We start from the raw sequence: 20,892 nt of genomic DNA, 5'->3' as shown, positions 1-20,892 counted from the left end.
TTTTGCTAAGATTTAAACAGCAGCTTGTCTCTGAACTGTGGCATCAGAAAACACTGTTTTGATTGTTGCATTATTGTATTTATCCTGAGATTCAAATATTTTAGTAATAGTATGTAAGACTGCTATTTGTAGCAAGAAAACAGTTTCAGGAGAAGGCTGGTAAAGTACCAGCTTATACTGTTGTTTCCTTTCCACAGGAAAATATTTGACTTCTAAATATTCCTCATGAGAAGTTAATTGACTAAATAGTTGCTAATTCATAATTTTTAAATCTAAAGTAGTATAAAGCTCTATAAGGCAGTAGTGTGAAGGCATGCTTAAAGTTTTGTGTCTTCAGAATGGGTAGGGGATAATGGTGTGAAGTGTAGCACTTAGTCATAGAAGACATGCAGAGGTGTTCTTTGGGGAAATGTTACATTTAGATTTTTAAACTAAAACAGTGTTGAAATCTTTAGCATTTACACAGATGTGGAGGATCTGAAAGAACAAGAAATAGTTAGCAGAATAATGGCGGGACTTCTGGAGAACTACTATGAGTTTTTTGAAAATGAAGAGGAAGATTTTTCATCTACTAATGATTTAAGCTCAATAACTGAGCAGGTAAGAATATTTTGAATGGCTGTATGTTACCACTTAACTGTCATACCCATTTATGTTTATGAAAGATTTTTTGAAATACAGTTTCTTTAGTATGAGCATTTCAGACTTTGAAGTTTCTTGCAAATTGACAAAACCTGGCATTTTCTTAATTTTCTTAGTGCTTGTGAAGTTTTTGCTTTTGTAGTAAGTATAGCTGTGCTGTATTGAAAAATACATAGTAACTAAACCAACTGTGATATCCTGCCCAACACAGACACTGTTATAAACAGCTTTCTAATTACTAAATTAGGAATGAAGAACTGTTTTTTGATCATATGAAGAGCTCTGTTGTTGGTCCAGGTCAAGAGTATTTCTAGGTGTTCCTTACGGGGACATGCAGGGTCTTGCACTCCACTGGATGATGTTATCAGTGGTGTTTTCCTGTGCCAAAGATTTTGAATGGTGTTTCTGGTTCTAAGACTTGAAATGATGATTTCTGTAAAGAGGAAAAAGGATAAAAAATAAGCGGTTCCTAAGGTAGGTAACGAAGAGTACTGAATTTTAAAGCCTATCTCACAAACCCCTCTGCTAGCAAGACAGGTAAGGCAAGTTCTGGGGCAGTTGGCTGCTTCCTCTTCCCTGCAGTAGATGTTGGTCAGGTGTGCCAGGCGTGGGCAGCAGGTTCTGGAGTGAGCAGCAAAGCTCCCTGCAGGAATGTCTGGCACTGGGAGCTGCCACAGCCCTGCTGCAGCCAGGGAGCTGCTGAGCCTGTGACCCCTGGAGCTGGGGGCTCTCCCTGAGCTGGGATAGCTGCTCTGCAGACCAGAGCTGCTCTGTGCTCTCATGCTGTGAAATTACAGGCTTGGCTGTGCCTCATTCTGTGTTTCAGCAAAAGGATTTCCTAAGCACCAGATCTGTTCGGTGTGTGGTTTTGTTTGTTTTTTCCCTTAGCTGGAGGGCTGGTGGGGTGTCCCTTTAATTTCGTGGTGTCTCCACCAGATGTCAACAGCGCACTTCTGCCGGGCTGGTGCGGTGGGGACAGAAGGGCCGCTGTCCCCGCAGGGCACAGCCCTGCTGGCAGCTGCCTCGGTGTGTGGGTGGCCTTGCCTTTGCTTCACTGGCACATCCTCTTACACAGCAACATCAGGGATAAATACGTTTCATGCCTGGAATGTAGTGCTATATAACAAGTTACACCCCTTTTAAAAATTAGCAAATATCTCCTCTGTCTTCTGTGTAATCTTAAACTTCTGAAGTTTCAATTTTTCTTAATTTAGTGCTTTTGTTTTACACTGGTGACAGATACTATAAAACATATTTTCTTGAGGCTGCTGCTCTAATTTTTGGTTTTGCAAGATTGGGAGATCAGTAATCAATCACAGAGGCACCTTGGGAGTCAAACAGAATCACTTTTTACCTTTTCGTGTTCTAGACATAGTTGTTTTCTAAAAAAGTGAAGTTTGCTGTTGCCACTTGGCTATATTGTTTTGCTTTTTAAATTGGCTGTATTTTGCTGCTTCAGTAAAAAAATCTGTGTTTGGAAGCAAAGAAACAAAAATAGACAAGAGCACAGAAACTTTGTAAGTGTTCATTCTGAGCTTTGAAGTTTGAGTTCATAGACTTCTGTATTTCCTTCCCTGGGAGGATTTGAAAATACTTCTGATACATGAATAATGCTACCTGTGGAATAAAGGAGAATTATCTGTTTTAGGTATCTTCTTTAGAATAAGAAAGGTTCTGTAGTATATGATTTCAGTGTGGTTGGGATTTTATTGTTTCTTCATTCTGCTTGTGTTCATTTATGGCATCAGAGGTGCTTCTTGCTTTTCAGTTTTTGTCCAGTGTTCAAGAGCAGCTTTTAAATGGTGTAGAATTTACAGTTTTACATAAAAGCAAGTCTAGTGTGTCTGTTTTTTCCTAAAATTGAAAAGTGCTCTCCTTCTTCACGTTACTTTCATACCTTTCATGCTCTCTTAATTCCCTGGACCTCTTGAAAGGAACTTTTCAATCCATTACTTTGATTAAATGTTTTTTAGATCAATGATCTCTTGGAAGAAGAGGAAGATGTAAAGCTTGAGCAGTCTGAAGAACTTCCAGAAGACAGCACAGAGAAACCTGTTGAAAGGCCAGCTGTGGTGCATCTAGATATGACAGAGAGTCTCTCAGATTCCAGGAATGTTACAGCATCAACAAGGTAACCTGGTTCTGCCTTGGAGTTTGGATTTAAAGTTTGGATTGTAATTTATTCTGTCAGAAGGAGAAACTGCCAGACTTCAGAGATAAGTGTTGGTGTCTACAAACTGAAGCTTTAGAAGTAGATGCAGTTCTTGTTACAGTAAAATATGGGTTTAAATAGCTGTTCCCAAATTCAGCAGAGGAATGCCTGTAGAACTCAAATCAGATTAAGTATGGGGATTTATGCAGGGAGAGCTAAAAAGGGCATATTTTAGTGAAACTGTAAAGTGCTATTTAAACAGTAAATTGTGCAGCAGAAATAAGGAGAATCTGCATACTGGTACATCCAAACCTGTTCTGTGCCATCCTGCCAATGGGAAATCGTGGGACTGGTCCTTGTCCCATGGTCCTGCAGAGCTGTGGGCAGGTTTGGAAGTTGCAAAATGTGACGTAGGCAGGAATGTTGGAGGGTCACCCAGCTTTTAAGAGCAATTCTCATAAAAGAGTGTGTAAATATAAAATCATACTTTCATTTCAGAGCTTTTTGGTGCTTGCTTGTAATACACAGATTTATATTTTACTTGTTTGTAGTATGCAAGGTTTTATTTTTAAATCTACTTGTCCTTAGAGTTTACAGTTCTACAGATGGTGAATTTTACCTCTTCCCCTCTTACAGCATGTGTTTGGTATGGGCATTACATGTAAGAACTTGTAGGGAGGTGTGAGGAGGAATCTATAATAAAAATGTGACTAAAAGCAGAGGAAATGCAGGGAAAATGACAAGTAAGTTACTGCCTAAGAATGGGTCGTTTCAAGAATATGGATTTTTGGTTGAAATCTCTTCAGCTGCTGGCTGCATATTTCATTCTGCTTCATGGCAAGAAGCTGTAAAATAGCAAATAATGACAGAATCACTATTCCGTTATGTAATTGAAATTATATTTTAAACACTAATTATCTTTATCAGTAATAAAGCTTCTTTTTAGTTTGAATTATTTTTTAAAAAAATTAACTATTCATAGGTATTAGGTTGCTCCTGGAATGTGTAAACACAGCAGTAGTGACAAACTCAACATGTTTGAGAATTTAAATTGGATAGCCTGAAGAGAAATATATTTTTACTTGATGTTTAATGTTAATTAAAAATGAATATGCATTAATTATGGTTGGCATTTTACAAAATTTGTGGGGAAGGATAAGGAGGAATCCTTTAGAAGAAGCAGAATTTTGACTGTGAAACCAGAACAACTACAGGTAATATTTAAAAAGAAATAAAGTGAACGAGAAAGTGCTTTTTATTAAACTTTCAACCACTCTTAAGTACTGTAAATATTTTGTCAAACCTAATGGCTTTTTTGTACGCATTTAGTGGCCTTTTTTTGGTCTTAGTTTCTTGATGTAAAAAAATAGTAATTAAGAAAGCAAATGTTAATGCAAGTTTATTTGGATTATTTATCTTTGTCCTGATGTAGAGCTTGTGGCAGCTTATGCAGGAAGGAGGAAAAGAAGTAGATCTTAAACATGATTCTTGCAGTTCTTTAAGCTGGGATTTTGTTGCCTCTTTGCTGTTGTCAGACTCTGTGAAGAGAACTAAAAGAGGTTGTTTATCTTGATTTGTACAATGGGGCATCTGACCTTCCTTCTTGTTATTTGGACTATAACTTGCTTCTAATTTTGCTCACTGCCTTTTTTCTCTACTCATTCTGTTTGCTCTTGCTGAAACCTCTGACCTTCCTGCACTGCATGGTGTTAATTTGACTTTGAGATCTTGTGAGAATGTGGATAATCATTAATGCACTTTTGTTTAGTGACTGCTTGAAAATGGTATTTTTAATAAACCTGTGGAGTGATCTTTGAGCCCATTACCCAGCAGGGAGCATTTGTTGCTCACAGGTTGGTGTTGAGCACCTAAAGGAAACTTGTTCTCCTTTACCAGAAGCCTTTTCCCCATGGCTCTTTCTGCTGTCCTGACTTTTGGAGTAAAGAATTACTGACTCAGCATTGCAGCTGAATTTTAAGACATACTGTTGAAATAAGTACTTTACAATCCTTCTCTGTCATTATTCCAAATTTTTCATCCCTGAGCCTTGCCAAGCAGTATTTGCTTTAATTGGGCAGTTCATCTCAAATGTTGTCAGTCAGAAGCTTAATATAAAAACTCTTTGGTTTTGGAGTTTTCAAAATTGTGTGTGTAAAAATATGAGATATGACAGGCAATAAGTTGTATAAACAAACAGTTTGCTTTGTTTCTACTAAATGCAGTGACAAGGGCAACATCCTCACTGCTTCTGATATTTTTGTTAACCCTTTTGTGATTTAATTAGCTCTGGTCAGAGACAAGTGATATTATTAACACCTGCCAAGAGAGACAAAATGCATGGTCTAGCTGACTGCATAGAAGAGCTACCTAAATTGCTAGAAAATTCATTATTATTTTAACATAGTGCTATTTTTAGCATCCAAATACTTTTTCTTCCTTCCATCCTGGAAAATCGGTAAACAACACGTTAGGAGGGCTTTCAAGTGTTGATTGGGCAGCTTATTGTCAGGAGTGACCTCATGTTGCAGTCGATTTCTATTTAGACTGCAGGGTTTAGTGCAGCACTCCAGAGGTGCCGCTCGCAGGCAGCCCCCGGAGCACAGGCAGCAGCATGCACAGCCAGCAGCCCACAGCACGCTTTGCTGCCTTCCAAATGAAGCATTTTTACATGAAGTGCTCTTTCGGGATAGCAAAAATAATCAGGATGGCCTGCAAAGTTCTGCTGCACAGGTAAATATATGAAAAGAAAGTGTTGTTTTGATATGATTGCAAGTAAGGCTTTAACTTTAAAATTATGTGAGATTAAATGTGGTTTGGAGATACAAAATGAAATAATGTCACAAGTGATTGTTTTAATGAGAAATAAGAATCTGTGTATTCTTATTATTATTTCAAGGAAAACTTGGGCTTGTTTTATCTCCAGTTAATGTTTTTTTCTAGTCAAGATATGTTTTTATCGGGACCTTTCTGGATAGGGAGCCAGTGCCGAAGGGATTCTCAGGAGGGAGTTAGCATTATGAAACAAAGATGTTTACCTTTGTGTGTCTTGCTGTGTCATGCTGCGTTAGGGCTCTGTCTGGTATTATAAATTACAGCTTTTAAAAAGTATCCTTGAACTGTGGTAGGTGGGCTCAGAAGTTGTAATGGCTTTTAACCTCAGATTGTCACATTTGTTTCAGAAAGTACTTAATTACTGAGGGATTCATTGAAGATGTAAGATATTCTTCATGTAGTAAGAGGATTCTTTAGGCTTTGTAATACTGCTGATTTATGCACAGCTTTTGCTGAGTACATCTAATGCTCCCAAATGTGTTGAGTAAAAGCACTTGAGAACCGTCCTGTGCTGGGGGCTGAAGGTTGCACACTAAGATGGAAAATTCTGTTCTGAACCATGTCTGAAATCATCTGGATTCTTTGGAGATGAGTTTGATTCTCCCAATTCTTGACACATACCCTCATTGTCTCAAGTGGTAGAATAAAAGGATTTCAAGTCATCACAGTTTCCTATAAATAGTGTTTGTACTTGTGCCCTTGACTGATTTTTTCTTGCTCTCTTTTGCAATTAGGGTGTTGCAGTGTTCTGTGCTCTAATTGCCTCATTTTTTTTCTCCCACTTTGTCCAAGGAGTGACTATTTTAATAGGAAATCAATTTCAATCTACGCAATTATGTATTTGTACCTTTAGAATTCAAGCATACCTTTTATAATGCAACTTTTGTAGAACTTAATGAGATGGATACTTAAAAGTACACTTTTCATATTTTGAAATATTACTGGGATTTTTTCCCAAGATCGTGCTTCTTTTCTCTTTCCTTGTTCACGTAGGTAATACTTTATATTTTCATATTTTCATATTTTATTTAAAGTATTGTTAATCTAAAGTATGTTTATCAGAAAATCGACTTCGTACAGGTGGTAGGGCTACGCTGAACTTCTGTGCCTGGAAATAAAAATGAAGTGTAAATATCCTAAGCTGTAAGCTACCTCCTGCCATTTTTTTGTTCGTAAGAAAAACACAAAATGTCAGCGTGTTCCTCCTCAGTTATTTGATCTGCAGCTCTGAAATCAGTGGCTATAAGATCTGGCTTCTGTGTCAGGTGTTTTAATTTCCCAAAGCTATGTCTGTTTTGAAATAGTAGTTGAGTGCTGCCTGTTCTGTCAATGTATTTGGAATAGATCAGCTTTGCCTTTTTACCAGGCAAACACACACACAAATCATGAGATGAACTTGATTTGTCAGCCAGTTTCCGTTAAAAAAAAAAGTGAAGAAAAGAAATTAAAAGCATCTATGAGCACCTCCTCGTTCACTTGTGCCATATGGGGTTTAAATGCTATGCGCTCTGCTCTTGGCCCAGTACAAGGTATCTAAGGCAAACTGGTACAGTTATTTTTAAATAAATACTTTAACCACTTTCTTTACCAGCTTAAGTTTAATTGAAAGCCCTTTATTGCTTGTGTTTCACCTACTTGGAGGAAGGAAAAATAGAACATCTGTTCGAGGTGATTTCTCTCTCTGAGGTGGTGGAACTACTAATAAACCTCATAAGTTCTGACCAAGGTATTCTTTGCTGTGTTGAAACTGTTCTTGGGTAAACAGAGAGACTGCAGTTTTTAGTGCAGGCAAGGCTCATAGCAGGCAAAACTGATAGAGCACCTCACAGAGGTGATAACTTGCTGAGTTCTCCAGGGGAATGGCAAGCTCCCTTGTGTCTCAGGGTTTACCTTGTGTCTTCATGAAAATAATATTTTAAATCAACTTTGGCAACAGTATTGTTGCATGGTAAGGAGTAGAATATAATCTTTTTCAGCTTTTTGAGCCTAGTTATCTATAATAGAAAGAAAAAGGCTTTTTTTACCTCTCTCCGTGCCTCCAAGTTAAGCTGAAATTAATATTTACTTTTTTCTAAGTGAGGTGTGTGTGTTGCAACCCATGGCTGTTTATAGTAGATTTCTCATCTTTTATTCTTTACTGTCACCTTGTCTGAAGTTTTAAGTATTCTGTTTATAATAAAATTTTAATCATATTAATGAAAAATTGTAGAGGGACCACACACACATGAATTAATGACTTGTGTTAATTATGTTGATTTCCACCCTCTCGAGTAGTTTAACATTCCAGGCTGCACTGGCTTTGCCTGGAGATTCCCAGATACTTTACAAAAGTGAGGCTTCTGTCCCAAAATCTGCCTTCTACATGAAATGTTGTAGTTGTGCTCAGAGAGCCTAGATCTGTTGAGCTTTGCAGAACAAAATTACGCAACAGTGGGAAGAACCTGTGGAGGAAAGCAGGGTAATTTGGAATTTGCTTTAGGCAGCAGTGTTAAAATCTGCATTCTTAAGCAAGGTGTCAGGAAATGTTTGACTACAAAATGATTAGTATTTCCCATGGGAAAGACCACACATCTGAGAGCTTGGAGCTTCGTAACACAACAAATATTGGCTCTTGAGAGTGAAAAATCTGCATTGCTACTTCTACAATTTTCTGCCTTGTGATGGTGCTCCTTTTAGATTTTGTCATTTAAATAATAAAGGACTGCAAAGCAGGGTGTTCCTTACATGTTTATTCTACTTCTGTTAACTGCATCACATGCAGTATTTAAATATTTTTAGGTTGCTTTCTGTTGACTTCAAGACTTCTATTTAGTGTGATAAGTTTATTGCATTGTATTAACTCTTTTTTTCTTTTCTGCAGTGCTCATATCTCTCCCATAAGTATCTTGCCAGCCTCTGCAGAGTAAGTATAATGAAAATATGAAATGTTTGAATTGTGCTCTTACTCTAGATCATGCATAGACGTTATGTATCCTTTAAAAAAAAACCCAGTAGGTTTGATTACAGTTATGAAGGAACATATTTTAGTGTGAAGGATTTCACTGCTGTCATTTAACACTAATGCAGGAAATACCAAATGCCCGTCAGTGTTGTTGACTACAGGAGCATGAGAGCAGAGGGTGCTTGCATCCAGAGTGCAAAACTTTGGTTTTGCACTTAGATACATCATAAGTTTTTTGCTTTATCTTATAATAGCATTCATGTTGTCATTTTAGCACCAGTGATACTGAGTACAGTTCAGTGGAATTCCTTGTACAAACGTGGAAGAAAAATAAAAGCACAATTTCAGAGTTAAAATGGGATTAAATAGTTTAAGATTTTTACAGGAGGATTTTTAGAGGCCTCTTGTGTGTCGGGGATGAGCTGCCTGAGAGGTGCTCAAGCAGAGTAGTCTGTTTTTAAAGAATATTTTTCTTTTCTAGATGAAATTTTGGGTATATCCTGTGTCCTTCAGCAGATACTTGCTGATTATCTCTGCTATTTGTTGACTTTTGCCTTTTAAGATGACAGTCCTGTTCAGGGGAGGGTGCAGCCACATGTGATAAAGTGGAACCTGCTCCAGGGTTGATTCTGACCTGTTACACACACAGGATTTTACTGTCACATTCATATAGAAGGCTTTTATAAGTTTTTGTGTATAGTTGTTAAAAAGTAGGTTAGTTATTGTAATGTGTTGATTACTTTTAAAATATTGTTCATAAACTTCATAATACTTTATGTAAATCTTACAGATTCAAAAATAATAAGTGTAGTAATTTCCACTTTTGGAAAAGTTAGTCTGTTTTGCCTTGAAATACTGCCATCAAAGATTCCTGTCAGGTAAAGTTTATCTCTGCCTTTCTGTGTAGGTGATCAATGCAAAAATAGAGTTTTTAATAGAACTTTTCTGTCTTTTATTCTTTCTAGCATTTTAGAAAGAACAATCAGAGCAGCTGTGGAACAGCATCTTTTCGACCTGCAGAGCAGCTTGGATAACGATCTGAAACATATACAGCAACAACGACTGGGCTGTAACAATGAAACAAAAAATCCCAGTGGAGATGAGGAAGGATCTAACAACCAGTAAGATTTTATTGTATCTTCTTGAATTCTGTGGGATTGTGTATCTTAACTCCTCCAAAAAAACCTTCTCAAATCCCCACCTCAACCCAAAAGTCACAACTTTGGCTGTTGACTTCAGTTTTATCTATTTTAAAGCAAGTCAGCTTCCATGAGGTGCCAGTAATCAATAGCTCTTGAGGCAAATATTTTAAATTGATCTTGTAGCTAAAAATGCCATGAAGTGCATCTGCTTTACTGCTGAATTCTGTGCAAGTAGCACAGGAATTTATATTTACTCAAGTGCTTTTATTCTTATCTCACCAATGTGACTTTTGACAAAACTTTAACATATTAAAGCTATTGTGGATTCTCTTTCAGTTTCATAACCCTGTCTTTCCATGTCAACACAGCTGCTTTACTGCTCTGGCTGCCAATGTCAGTGAAACAGCCAAAAATGGATAGAATGACCACTGTGGGTCTATTTGCATGGAGTTCCAAACTTATTTGATCAGATTTTATTTTTCTTGTAAATCAGGCCAGATTCTGAGTGTAGTGATTGCCATGGCAGCATTTGGAAGCTGGTACATTTTGGTACTTCATTAAAAATAAGTAGTCATGATTAATACCCAGACTTCAAAAATGTGTTGTTAAGATTTCAGTACCTAAGTTTCTTTGTTGCTCAGAGCTGGAATATGTGAACAGAGCCTGAAATACATGAAGTGTTCAGCGAGTCAAATGCTTTTTTCTAAACTGTTCAATCTTTAGAAGACAAGAGTAAAGTTTGCACTGGATCATAAAAGTAATAATCATTGCTGGTAATGATCAATTAAATCTGAGTTTTAGTGCTAAGGATTCAATGTCTTTGAAGTAATTTGTAAGTGGGTAATTGCCTCCCAGCCCTGTAGCAGCTGAATTCTTTCAGTGCCAGTGTAAGTGCTGTAAAGGTTGGCTGATCTCAGAGGGGGAGGCTCCAAGTGCCACCACTGCCGGTTTGAAACCAGTATCCTCCTCTGGCACAGGGACAGTTCCAAAAGCTTCTGATCATCATTCCACTGTGGATTAACTGTGAGAGAGGATACATGATATCGTTCTTCAAGGGAGTGTCTGGGTTCTTTAAAGCAGCAGGCTGTGCACAAGGCAAATACACAGTTAAATTAAGAACTGAAAAAAGCAGTGATCCAGTGCCAATTTCTTAGTACTAACTTAATGGCTGGAATTAAGAAAAAAATAGTCAGAATGTTAATTTTCAACCCATCCTGTTTATTATCTCTATATCTGATAGACAAGGAGCTTTCTTAATGTGGTTTGGAATTCTTTTTGAGTGAGGAGAAGGAAGGCAAAGAATTCAAAGGCTTGTGATGAATGACAGAGTCATGTGGTAATGGGGTGGTGGCACATAAAAGAATATATGTGAATACAAATATGGTGTCAATCAGTTTTAACCTGACTGTAATGTTACATGTCTTAGGTTGAAGTCTCAGCAGATTAAATGTTAGAAATAATGGGGTTTCTCACTGGAGGGGAACACAGTGACAGTAGCTATAAACTAACTGGCTTCAGTACTGAGAGGAGTGTAGCCTCAGCAATGTCATTGAGCCACTGTGGTTTCTGGATGTTGTTGCTTCTGGCTGTTGTGTTTGAATTCCTTAGGTTGGTATGGTAAGTGTGGGGTGTACGCCTGGCCCTTCAGACAAGAACCAAATAAATCCCTTTTAATATGTCCATCATGTATGGATGTACAAAACATCACATAAATAATTAATTTTTGCCTACATGTTGAAATAATTCTGTTCAAAAAAAAAAAAAAAAACAACCCAAACAAAAAACATCCTGATGTTTGATAATGTTTAAGGGGAAAGGTAAAGAAGTGTTTATTTTTTTTTCTTTTAAAGGTGTAACAACAGGTTTCTAAAGTTCTTCTGTTTGTGTCTTTAGGAATGATGTTATTGAAGATAATGGCACTGGTAGCAGTGAAAACACAGGAGACTGCTCTGAAGTGTTGGTTTGCACTGATGTAGACAGTGAAGCTATGAAACATGATACTGTAACTGAGGAAGAAGAAAGCATTCAGGTGAGAGCAAGAGTCTCCTGTATATCAAATCATAAGTTGCTGGAACTTTAGTGCTCTAGAGATCCAAGTTTTCCTAAGAGCTCTGGTGCAGCATTACATTACTCTGATGTAGCATTGTGCTCTTGCTCTGTGCAGTCAGTTGGTTTCCTTGCTGTGCCATGTGCACTGAGAAATTTTTGTCTATTTTGGTGTGACTTGTTTGGACCCTGACTGATATTTTTCCATTCTTCTCTCACAGACACCAGCCCTTCCTTCTGCTGAGGTGAGTCGCTGTATGAGGCAGCACAGCTCTGGTTAGAGCAGCATCTGTTTTAGTGAAGGCTTCCTGAGCAGCAGAAGCTGTAGAGCTGAGATTGCAGCATAGCTCACAGTCACCTTGAATGGATCAGGAAAGGGCAGCAGTCACCTTGAGACTTTGCTGTCTCTTGGTTGTGCTTGTACTAGGAAGACGTGGTTTTGTCATTAGCTAATTACAGCCTTTCCTCTCTATTTCCAGTTTCTTCTGTGGTAGGCAGAAATGTCCTGTTCTTTTCAGCACATCTTTATCTCTTCCCTAGTTGATGCAATCAAGGAATTCTTTAAAATACATGCTGACAAAAATTAAATCAAGGATAACAGTAAAGTACAAGAGAAGAGAGGCTTCTTCCACTCTGTATCAACCAGCACATATGCAGCTGTCAGATAAGCCCTTCTAATGAAAAAAATCCAATCTATAGTTCCTTATTTATTTGCTAACAATTGTGAATGGTGAATTCTGTGGGTGGAGAAGTTTTGTTACACATGTGTAGAGGAGTTTCTGCAGTGGTTTTCAGCTTCTTGCCTGTGAGTCCATAAATCTTCCTCAGGGTTTCCTGAAAGATAACCAGATAAGCAAACCTATTGTTAGTAGACTTAAATTAACTAGAAGAGTTTAATGGGTCTTTGAACTTGAAAAGATGGGAATGGGTGCCTTAGCACAGTGAAACTAAGTCATCTGGAATCTCCATTTTTAATTAAAACAAAATGTTTCCTTAGTGCTTTTCACTATTGTGATGTGCTCTGAAATAATAAAAATGGTTTTTCTGAAGATGGAAAGTCATTAAAACATCTGGTGATTAAAACACCTGGTCACTGGCCTTACTTGAGGTATAAAATTGTCACATGGTTAAAAAACGTGATTTCCATCCCCACAGAGAAGCTTTTAGTTCTTGAGGGCGTTTTGTGGTCAGAGATGATTATGGAAATGTTTTCTGTTGAGAGAGCCATTCCCAAATCTTTCTAAACATACTTTTTCCCAACAGACTGCAGACATATTACTGAAACCATGTGATGAAGATGAAGATGTTGATGGAGAAAATAATAGTGAAAGGTTTGTGTTTTTCTGTAGTCATACAAATCTATATAATTAACCTATAGGGGTTTTTTTGTGAACAACCCTATGTTCTTGGGAAGAGAAAGAGAAGAATAAAAATCTATTTTCATTAAAATATTCTGGCACATTTTATTGCTCTTAACGATTGAAAAATTAATGTTAGCAACAGTGACTAGCCAGAAGGCTTTGTTAATTTGCAGCTTTACTTCAGCACTGATTGAAATTTCAGTTTTATTCAGCTGAGTTTTAAAATATTTACTCTCAATTTGAGAGTGAAGGTCTGAGCTGTTTTTATTTCCAACTTTGTTCAAGTCTTGTTGTTTGTTTACATGCTACAACTTGAAATTCAATGTGAATATCAGAGAGTGAAAAAAAAGTAATATAACTTTTATTTCCCAGAGTTTTAATTACTGCCTTAAGTAAAAACATTGCCTATCTGCTAAAACTGCATGGAGTTTGTGGGGGAAAAAATAATATATATATATATATATATATAGGGAGTGTATAGTGTTTACTGTCCATTTAAATGATAATGTCCATTTAAAATGATAACGAGGTCTGTGTCTTCTTTTTAGGGAAAATAGTATATTGCTTGATGGCAATGATGGAGTATCTTCAGAGGCATTTCTGGTAAGAAAGATTTCATTTATATACTGATACACAGCATCTTATAAGAAATTCAACTGTGAAGTAACACAGTAAATTTAGCTTTTAACATCTTGTGGTGGTTGGTCCTGCAAGGCTTGCAAGACCTCTGTTAAAGATCTCATCATGTCACTTCACAGAAACTTAGGACAGCACAGTTTATTCTTATGCATCCCATGTAAGAAATGTTTTGTAATGTAAATAATTGCTGTTGGGGTGTGTGTCTCTATTTGTAATTCTCAGGTTTGGAAAGGTTTTTTTTTGTCTTAAAATTTTTAGAAGCGCTGGAACTGATTAAGTACCTGACTTCCAGCTGTTAAGTAATAATAAAACAATTCTGTTCTTTAAATGCAGGATTCAAGTAGCAAGGCTTGTGATCTCAATGCAAACACTGATTCAGAGGTGCTGGGGGATGGCAGCGTCAGTGTTCCCGAGGAGGCTCCGGCTGTCCAAGTACCGCATCTGGACCTGAAGAATGTATCTGATGGGGACAAATGGGAAGGTAATTTTCACTCTTTAGCTCACAGTATCATTAGGGAGGAGTGATAAATAAAACAATTTACAAAGTAGAAGCAGCAGACAACAAGTTCCTGTACACGTGGTAAGATTAACCAAGTCATGACATAGGTCTCATCTTGTTTTAGAAGCATCTGCAACTTCATTAAGGACCTTAAAAAATCTAAGGAAAAACTGAAGAAAGCAAAATAGTCCAAGTTTCATTCTAGGTGGCATGTTTTGTTTTTGTTTATTGTTTTTAAAGTTCCATGACACTGAGTCTCTCATCCAAGTCTTTAAAAACACTTTGTCTAACTATATAATTTAGTTAAAATTCTTATTGTGTCTAGTCTTTATTAAATGTAAACTATTGAATTGACTGAATTTGACTTAAAATCACTAACCTGCCAAACACAGCAGTTCATATTTCAATTTTTCTGAAAAATCTGTCAGTTGTTTTGGTTTCCTTGTCACTGGACAACTTGAAGCAGCTCTAAATTTTCAAATAAAAGCTAAAGTTGCAGATGGTTTTTTTTCTGTGCCCCTTCTCTTTCCATGGTCTGCATTTTAGAAAAAGAAAAATACTTGTATTAGTTTTCTCTCAGACAGGGTTCCCTATGTTTGTGACCTTACTCTTCACTGCCTTCCAGGCTTAGCAGTCCCCTGAACTTGTGACTTGACTGAATTTTATTGCTCAAATGTCCAGTAATAACTGTTAAGACTTTTGTTTTACTTAAAACAACCATAAGCCTTTTGTAACCAGAGCAAAACACTCTTGCCAATACTTTCTTTTCAAAATACTTCTATTTTTATGTCTTCCTTATATCGTGTTCCCTCTGCCTGGTGGTGATATTTGGAGTCATCACACCTTAAAAATGCAAGTGGTCTAAGCTGCTGAACCACTGTGAGCTGTCACTGACAGTGCAGTGGCCACAGGCCACTTGTTTCTGGTTTGGAAAACTTGGAATACAACTTGATAGATATGGTGCAGGTAAACTGTGCAGGGACAAGGTTTTAACTTTCAGCAGGCCCTTCCAGTGACAGCTGTTCCTTGAGATGCCTTTAAGTGTCAGAGTGAAACTTCAGCAAGACACTGGTAACAAAGAATCACTGCACTTGTGGCTGCAGTGTTGGAAATATTAAAATGCGGGAAGTAAAGCTGGAATGTGTGTTCTGTATCAGTGCAGCTTAGAGCTGTCACACGTCAGCACAGAGAGCTTTGTCCTGAAGCTCAAGTGGTGAGAACTGATTGTTAGTTTGTCATTGCTGTTGACTGTCTTGTGAATTAATTGCCTTCATGAGTCCACAGTTCCCTTTTAACCCTTTTAATTATTTTGCAAATAATGAAGTTTGCAACTTGTGATTGGCTTCTTCTGAGAGCTGGTTTTGTACAATATTTGCTGGTTGGTACTCTTGAGCCCTAGCAAACTGCACTTTCAGAGTATGTCATGGCACAGAGAAATCAAATTACAGGCACCTAAAGACACTTGAGTCCAGATTTTCATTCTTGTTGCCCAAGTTAAGAACAGTCTAAAGCTAAAAAAACCCTGTAAAAAGCTGAAAAAACCCTGTAAATCTCGCTTATGTTTCAGTGGTTTTTTTTTTAGTTTAATTGCTTATTTGCATATTACATTTTGTTGCATCCTTTATTTGTGTTAAGATGACTTAATATGTATTCTCAGAAGGTTTGTGGCATCCATTTTCATTATTTCCTTGAATCTGCTCAGGAAATTGCTTTTGGTTTTACTTCCCCAAATAGCTTTCTGACCCTTGTTTTGAAAATAAAGCATTGTATCTCTTTATACATTTATATTATAACTTCTTGGTATTAAATCATGTTCTTTGCAAGAGGTCTTATTTCACTGTGAAGTATTTGAACATTGACTAGTCTTCAGTCCTGTTTTGGATGATTTTTAGGAACTCTGCCTTCCAAGGCACTGCAAGTCCTTGTGGCATTCCATTGAAGAAGAGCGACTTTGTTAAGAAATCTGTACTAATCCAAATTCAGTTATAAATTTGGGTTACTAAAGCCAATCTAATAGAAAACTCAAAGGCCTGAATGCCACAGAGTTCTTGAAAATCAGCATTAAATGCCTGCTGGCCCAAGGTGAAAATGCAGAATGGTTGATGTGTATTCCTGAATATTTTTTCTGCATTTGCCCTGCTTTTTGGAAATCACCACCATCTCTGTTATTTCCAAGCTCTGAGAAAAACATTAGAGCTTGCCTTTTGTTCATGTGAGGATGCATGAGTCTCTTATTAAACTGCAATAAGTCTTCACTATTCTACCAGTTCTTTGTAAACCTTTCCAGTAAAAAGTTCAAATTGGCTGAGAACTGAGCATCCTTACCTGCCATGGGAATTGCTTGGAAGCTGAGAGTGCTCAGGGCCTGGTCCAAAAAGATGGGATGTTTTTCCCTGGTACTGTATCTTCCTGCTTTACATGTTATGTATAGTTTGTTCTGACTGTGCTGTGTGTTCACTTCAGTATTTTTGCCATTCTTTTTCATTTTATTAGCGCCATGCCCTATCACTTTCCCCCTCATTGATTTCAAAACAATGCATCTGCAGAGAGAAGGGGAGGGTAAGTATGGTTCGCCATACATTCAGTTATCTGCCTTTTGATAGTTGATGGTTTGCTTTCTAACTAACCCTTCACCTGCTGTCCCTTATATCTTGGGAATATTCTGATCTGCAGTTTTTTTGTTGATTCAAAAAGATCCCCTTCTTGTATCTTGTACTGTGCAAACAGGCAAGATCACAGCTGAAAACCTCAAAAAAATTCCCAATCATACGTAGTAAATGTGCAATGGAAAGCAGGTACAAGGGTTAATTTTTTTTTTAAAGATTACTTTGTGGGTTTTATTGTTGTTCTGCACACTTTGAACCCAGTTTTCAAATTTCTGATTTGAACTAGAAAAAACCCAGGCAACTCTGAAAGGAAAAGGGGGGTGGGATTTTAAATTAAAGTAATTGAAAGGCTATATTAGCTTTTTTTTTTAGACAGCAAAAAAAAACATGTCAAAGAATTCTAAGGGACGTTAGCAAGGTGCTTTTCATAGGGATTTGAAAGAATTGATTGTTTTGGAATCTCCCTCCTAAAAATCACCTTCCACAAATTAAGAAATCTCTTTTTCTCAGTGGTGTCAAGATAGATTTTATTATTAACCCCAGAAATACTCCTTGAAAAAGTTTTAAGCAAATGGGCATTGTACCTAAAGAGGTACTGTCAGAATTACCTTCTTCAAAACCAAGAAGACAGCCTTTCAAAGTACATGTGTACAGTATGAAAATTAATTTCCACAGCAAAATACTGCAATGGACAATAAACATATTCTTCTTATATTATATTTCTGATACATAAATAAGGCTCTTTTACACTGTTGAACTGCTCAGAAATGCATACTCCCAAGATACACTTTGAAAAAGGGATCCTAGTGTGCATACTTCATTTCAGTGCCTTTTTCTTTCGGTTATATGACAGAATTTGTAGCTTTCTGATGTATTTCACTGTTTTTATTCACTTTGTGTATGACACCACATCCTCTAGAGCATACAAGACTAAGCATTGGGTTCACGTTTTTGTTTCAACTCTTGTTTATAGTTCTGTTAACAGAAAAGTTGTGTCTTTTTTTTATCTTCTAGATCCATTTCCTGCTTTCAAGTCTTGGCAGGAGGACAGTGAATCTGGAGAAGCTCAGCTTTCTCCACAGGCTGGGAGGATGACTAATCATCCATTGGAAGAGGACTGTCATCCCATATTGTCACATCGCAGTTTGGATTTTGGGCAAAGCCAGCGTTTCTTACATGATCCAGAAACGTTAGACTCTTCATCCAAAGCACTTTCTTTTGTTAGGTGTGTATTTTAACACAGTCTGGTGGGCAGCAAGTGTTACTGCCAGGATGCAAATACAACTGCTGGAGATTGCCATGGGTTTTCATGGTCTGAATGAACTGAAGGCCGAGGTCAAACGTAGCATTTGGCTGCTCTGGCTGCCCAGGAACTGCTGGAGTGAGACAGAGCAGAGGTTCAGTTGGGGTGGGATCGTGGCTCTCCAAGTAGCCACTGACAGATGCTGAGGGAAAGAGGATAAAAATAGGACAAGACTGCAGAGCTTTGCCTGGCATTTGGTCAGGGCTTTGGACAAATGGCACTTCCTGGGCTGAAAGTCCTATTTTTATCCTTTGTTTACCAGGCTTTGCTGGGCTCTGGTCTGTGATTTTATGTAAGCTCTGGCTTTTTTATCTTGTATTTTTTTAACCTAGTTTGTTAAAGTAGAGTTGTCACTAAACAAGCTGCAGATTGTTTGTATGAACTGGGCAGTGTGACTCTCTAAAACTGTAAATAACCTGTGGCCTGTACTGTCTGCTACTGTTACTGGGAAAGGGAATTTGAGAAGAATTTTTAGGCTTTTTAGGGAAGAGATAATCTCATGAAAATAAGCAAACCTGAAAGAGGAGATTGGAACAAGTCTAGAGTTTCCAATTGTTTGTCTGACAGATTTATTGATGCAAAAACATCCTTGTACAAGTTTTCTCCAGTTAGGCATAGAAGATATTTAACAAGTACTGTTCAAATGATGAAGAAGACTGACCTGCAGAAAAGTCCTGATGATAATGAGCTGTTCTCCTCATTCTGAAACTAATAAGGATCTGCTCTAGTAGATTATTAGATTAGTATTGCTAATATCTTGAACTGCATAGACGCCACTGGCTGTGTTGAGGGATGTTTCAGGCACCTTGTATAAGTGTTCTGGAAAAATCTCATGTCAGTCTTGGAACAAAAATGCTTTGCAAGAGCAGCAAATGTCAAGGAGCTGTGTGAAAGATGATATAAAACCAAACCCACATGCTTTAGAAGTCTCTTAGTAAAATTTAAGTAATTTATTAGTAAGACTAACAAAGTATGTGGGTACGTTTTGGCTTAAGTATCTCTTAACTTGCCTGAGACAGTTGAGTGAAGCTATTTCATTACCAAGGGTTGTTTAGTGGTATTTTCTAGCCTGGGCTTTTTTCTGTGCCCAGTACTTGAAGAACAACTGAGTATACAGTAACTTAGGTAAATAGCCCAAGCACCTGAAAGTTGACAATTGAAGGTACATTACACTTGAATTTTAAATACGGTTTTTCTGTTGTGGGTATTACTGATATTAGGGAGACAAAAATAACATCACATTTTGAAGGCAGCAGCTCAAAGCAGTTTGAGTAAATAGCTCTGAAAACTTGAAATTAATGGATTATGAACTGGAGAAAAATATGTAATTTTTCATCTCTTACTATAGTATTCATGTTGTTTGCACTCATTTAATTATCTAAATGACATTTTAAAAATGTTTTTAAACAGAACACGAAGAGCATCATTTAGCTCAAAAGATGACAAAAGGGAAGACAAGACACCTTATCAGCTTGTAAAGAAATTACAGAAAAAAATAAAGCAATTTGAGGAACAGTTCGAAAAAGAGAAAAACAGTAAGGTAGGTTAGCACTTCTGTCTTAACTCAGGATAAAGGACTGCTTGGGAGGGCTGAGTGACTCTTGTAGTTCATCACTGAATAACTGTGTATGCAAATGAGAATTTTGTTACACACTGCTGTCTGCAAAAGGGAGCTGAGCAACAGCAATATTAGAAAATGTGCCAGAATGCCAGAGCCAAAGGAGGACAGAGTGACAGTTCTGCTGTGAGACTTGAGGGCTTTTCAGATCAGATGTGTGAAAAAGCAGAAGTGTCTTACCACTCTCTGGTTCAGCTGCTGAAGTTGTTTCAGTTTTATTTTCACAAGTGTTGTCCTTATGTTGGCACTGAGATGTGATCTGATACTGAGTGGCATTCCTGTAACTGTTTACGTTCACCGTCACAAATATTACCAAATCATGAAAGAAGTATTATAAACAAGATTTAGTGTGTTTGTTTTAATACCTCGTTTATTTGTATTTTTTTCAGCCCTCCTATAGTGATATTGCAGCCAATCCAAAAGTTTTAAAATGGATGACTGAACTTACCAAATTGAGAAAGCAAATAAAAGGTAAGAGATTGCTACAGCTTCTCATTCTCTACCAACAGAAATTATCTCCATGACTGAAATGGCCAAGTCATTCAGTAAAATTCCACAGCACACAAAAATGTTTCATTTCTACCTTCTCTACTATTCAAAAATCAAATTATTCTTATGGCTTAGTTCTTTAGGAGAGAAACTTTCCCTATGCAAATTGCTATGTTCCTGTATTTGCAGTTAAATGAACTGAGAGTGTTATTATTTCTTTTAAACCTTTGGATTGAGCAATTTTCCCCATTTCAGATGCAAAGCAGAGGAGCTCAGAGGGAGAATTCATACCTCAAACACGTCCACGAAGTAACACTCTTCCAAAAAGCTTTGGTTCCTCTCTTGACCAAGAGGATGAAGAAAATGAGGATGAGATGCGGGTTGTGCAGAAAGAGAAGAAGCCCACCAAGGAGGCTACACTTGAACTCATTTTGAAAAGATTAAAGGAAAAACGAGTTGAGAGATGTTTACCAGAAGATATAAAGGTAAGGATAAGGTTATGGATAGGCCCTTCCTAAGAGAATAAGGGAGAAATAGAGCACTGGCAGACACTTGAGATACCCCTTTATCAACACCACGATGCCTCTGGCTAGCAGCCCTTTGCCAGGCCAGCGTATTTCAG

General features: G+C 37.4%; 1 protein-coding gene across 8 annotated transcripts in view; it reads left to right on the top strand.

The window, feature by feature from the left end:
* FAM13B (family with sequence similarity 13 member B) overlaps window positions 1-20,892 on the top strand; it is a 59,472-nt gene that overhangs the window by 31,103 nt on the left and 7,477 nt on the right. For 7 of the 8 annotated variants that reach the window (XM_063413109.1, XM_063413115.1, XM_063413110.1 and 4 more), the window contains 14 exons: window positions 456-600; window positions 2,616-2,773; window positions 8,487-8,528; window positions 9,533-9,688; window positions 11,603-11,738; window positions 11,977-12,000; window positions 13,019-13,086; window positions 13,665-13,719; window positions 14,089-14,236; window positions 16,748-16,813; window positions 17,875-18,085; window positions 19,574-19,703; window positions 20,171-20,252; window positions 20,526-20,755. In XM_063413109.1, the coding sequence (XP_063269179.1) occupies window positions 456-600; window positions 2,616-2,773; window positions 8,487-8,528; window positions 9,533-9,688; window positions 11,603-11,738; window positions 11,977-12,000; window positions 13,019-13,086; window positions 13,665-13,719; window positions 14,089-14,236; window positions 16,748-16,813; window positions 17,875-18,085; window positions 19,574-19,703; window positions 20,171-20,252; window positions 20,526-20,755 (1,651 nt within the window). The remainder of the gene's footprint in view (window positions 1-455; window positions 601-2,615; window positions 2,774-8,486; window positions 8,529-9,532; window positions 9,689-11,602; window positions 11,739-11,976; window positions 12,001-13,018; window positions 13,087-13,664; window positions 13,720-14,088; window positions 14,237-16,747; window positions 16,814-17,874; window positions 18,086-19,573; window positions 19,704-20,170; window positions 20,253-20,525; window positions 20,756-20,892) is intronic. The other variant, XM_063413114.1, reaches the window with a different exon arrangement.

The sequence above is a fragment of the Prinia subflava genome, chromosome 16, assembly GCF_021018805.1.
Source record: "Prinia subflava isolate CZ2003 ecotype Zambia chromosome 16, Cam_Psub_1.2, whole genome shotgun sequence".
Lineage (NCBI taxonomy): Eukaryota > Metazoa > Chordata > Aves > Passeriformes > Cisticolidae > Prinia > Prinia subflava.
Note: the sequence above shows the minus strand (reverse complement) of the source record. Positions and strands in the feature narration are given on the sequence as shown.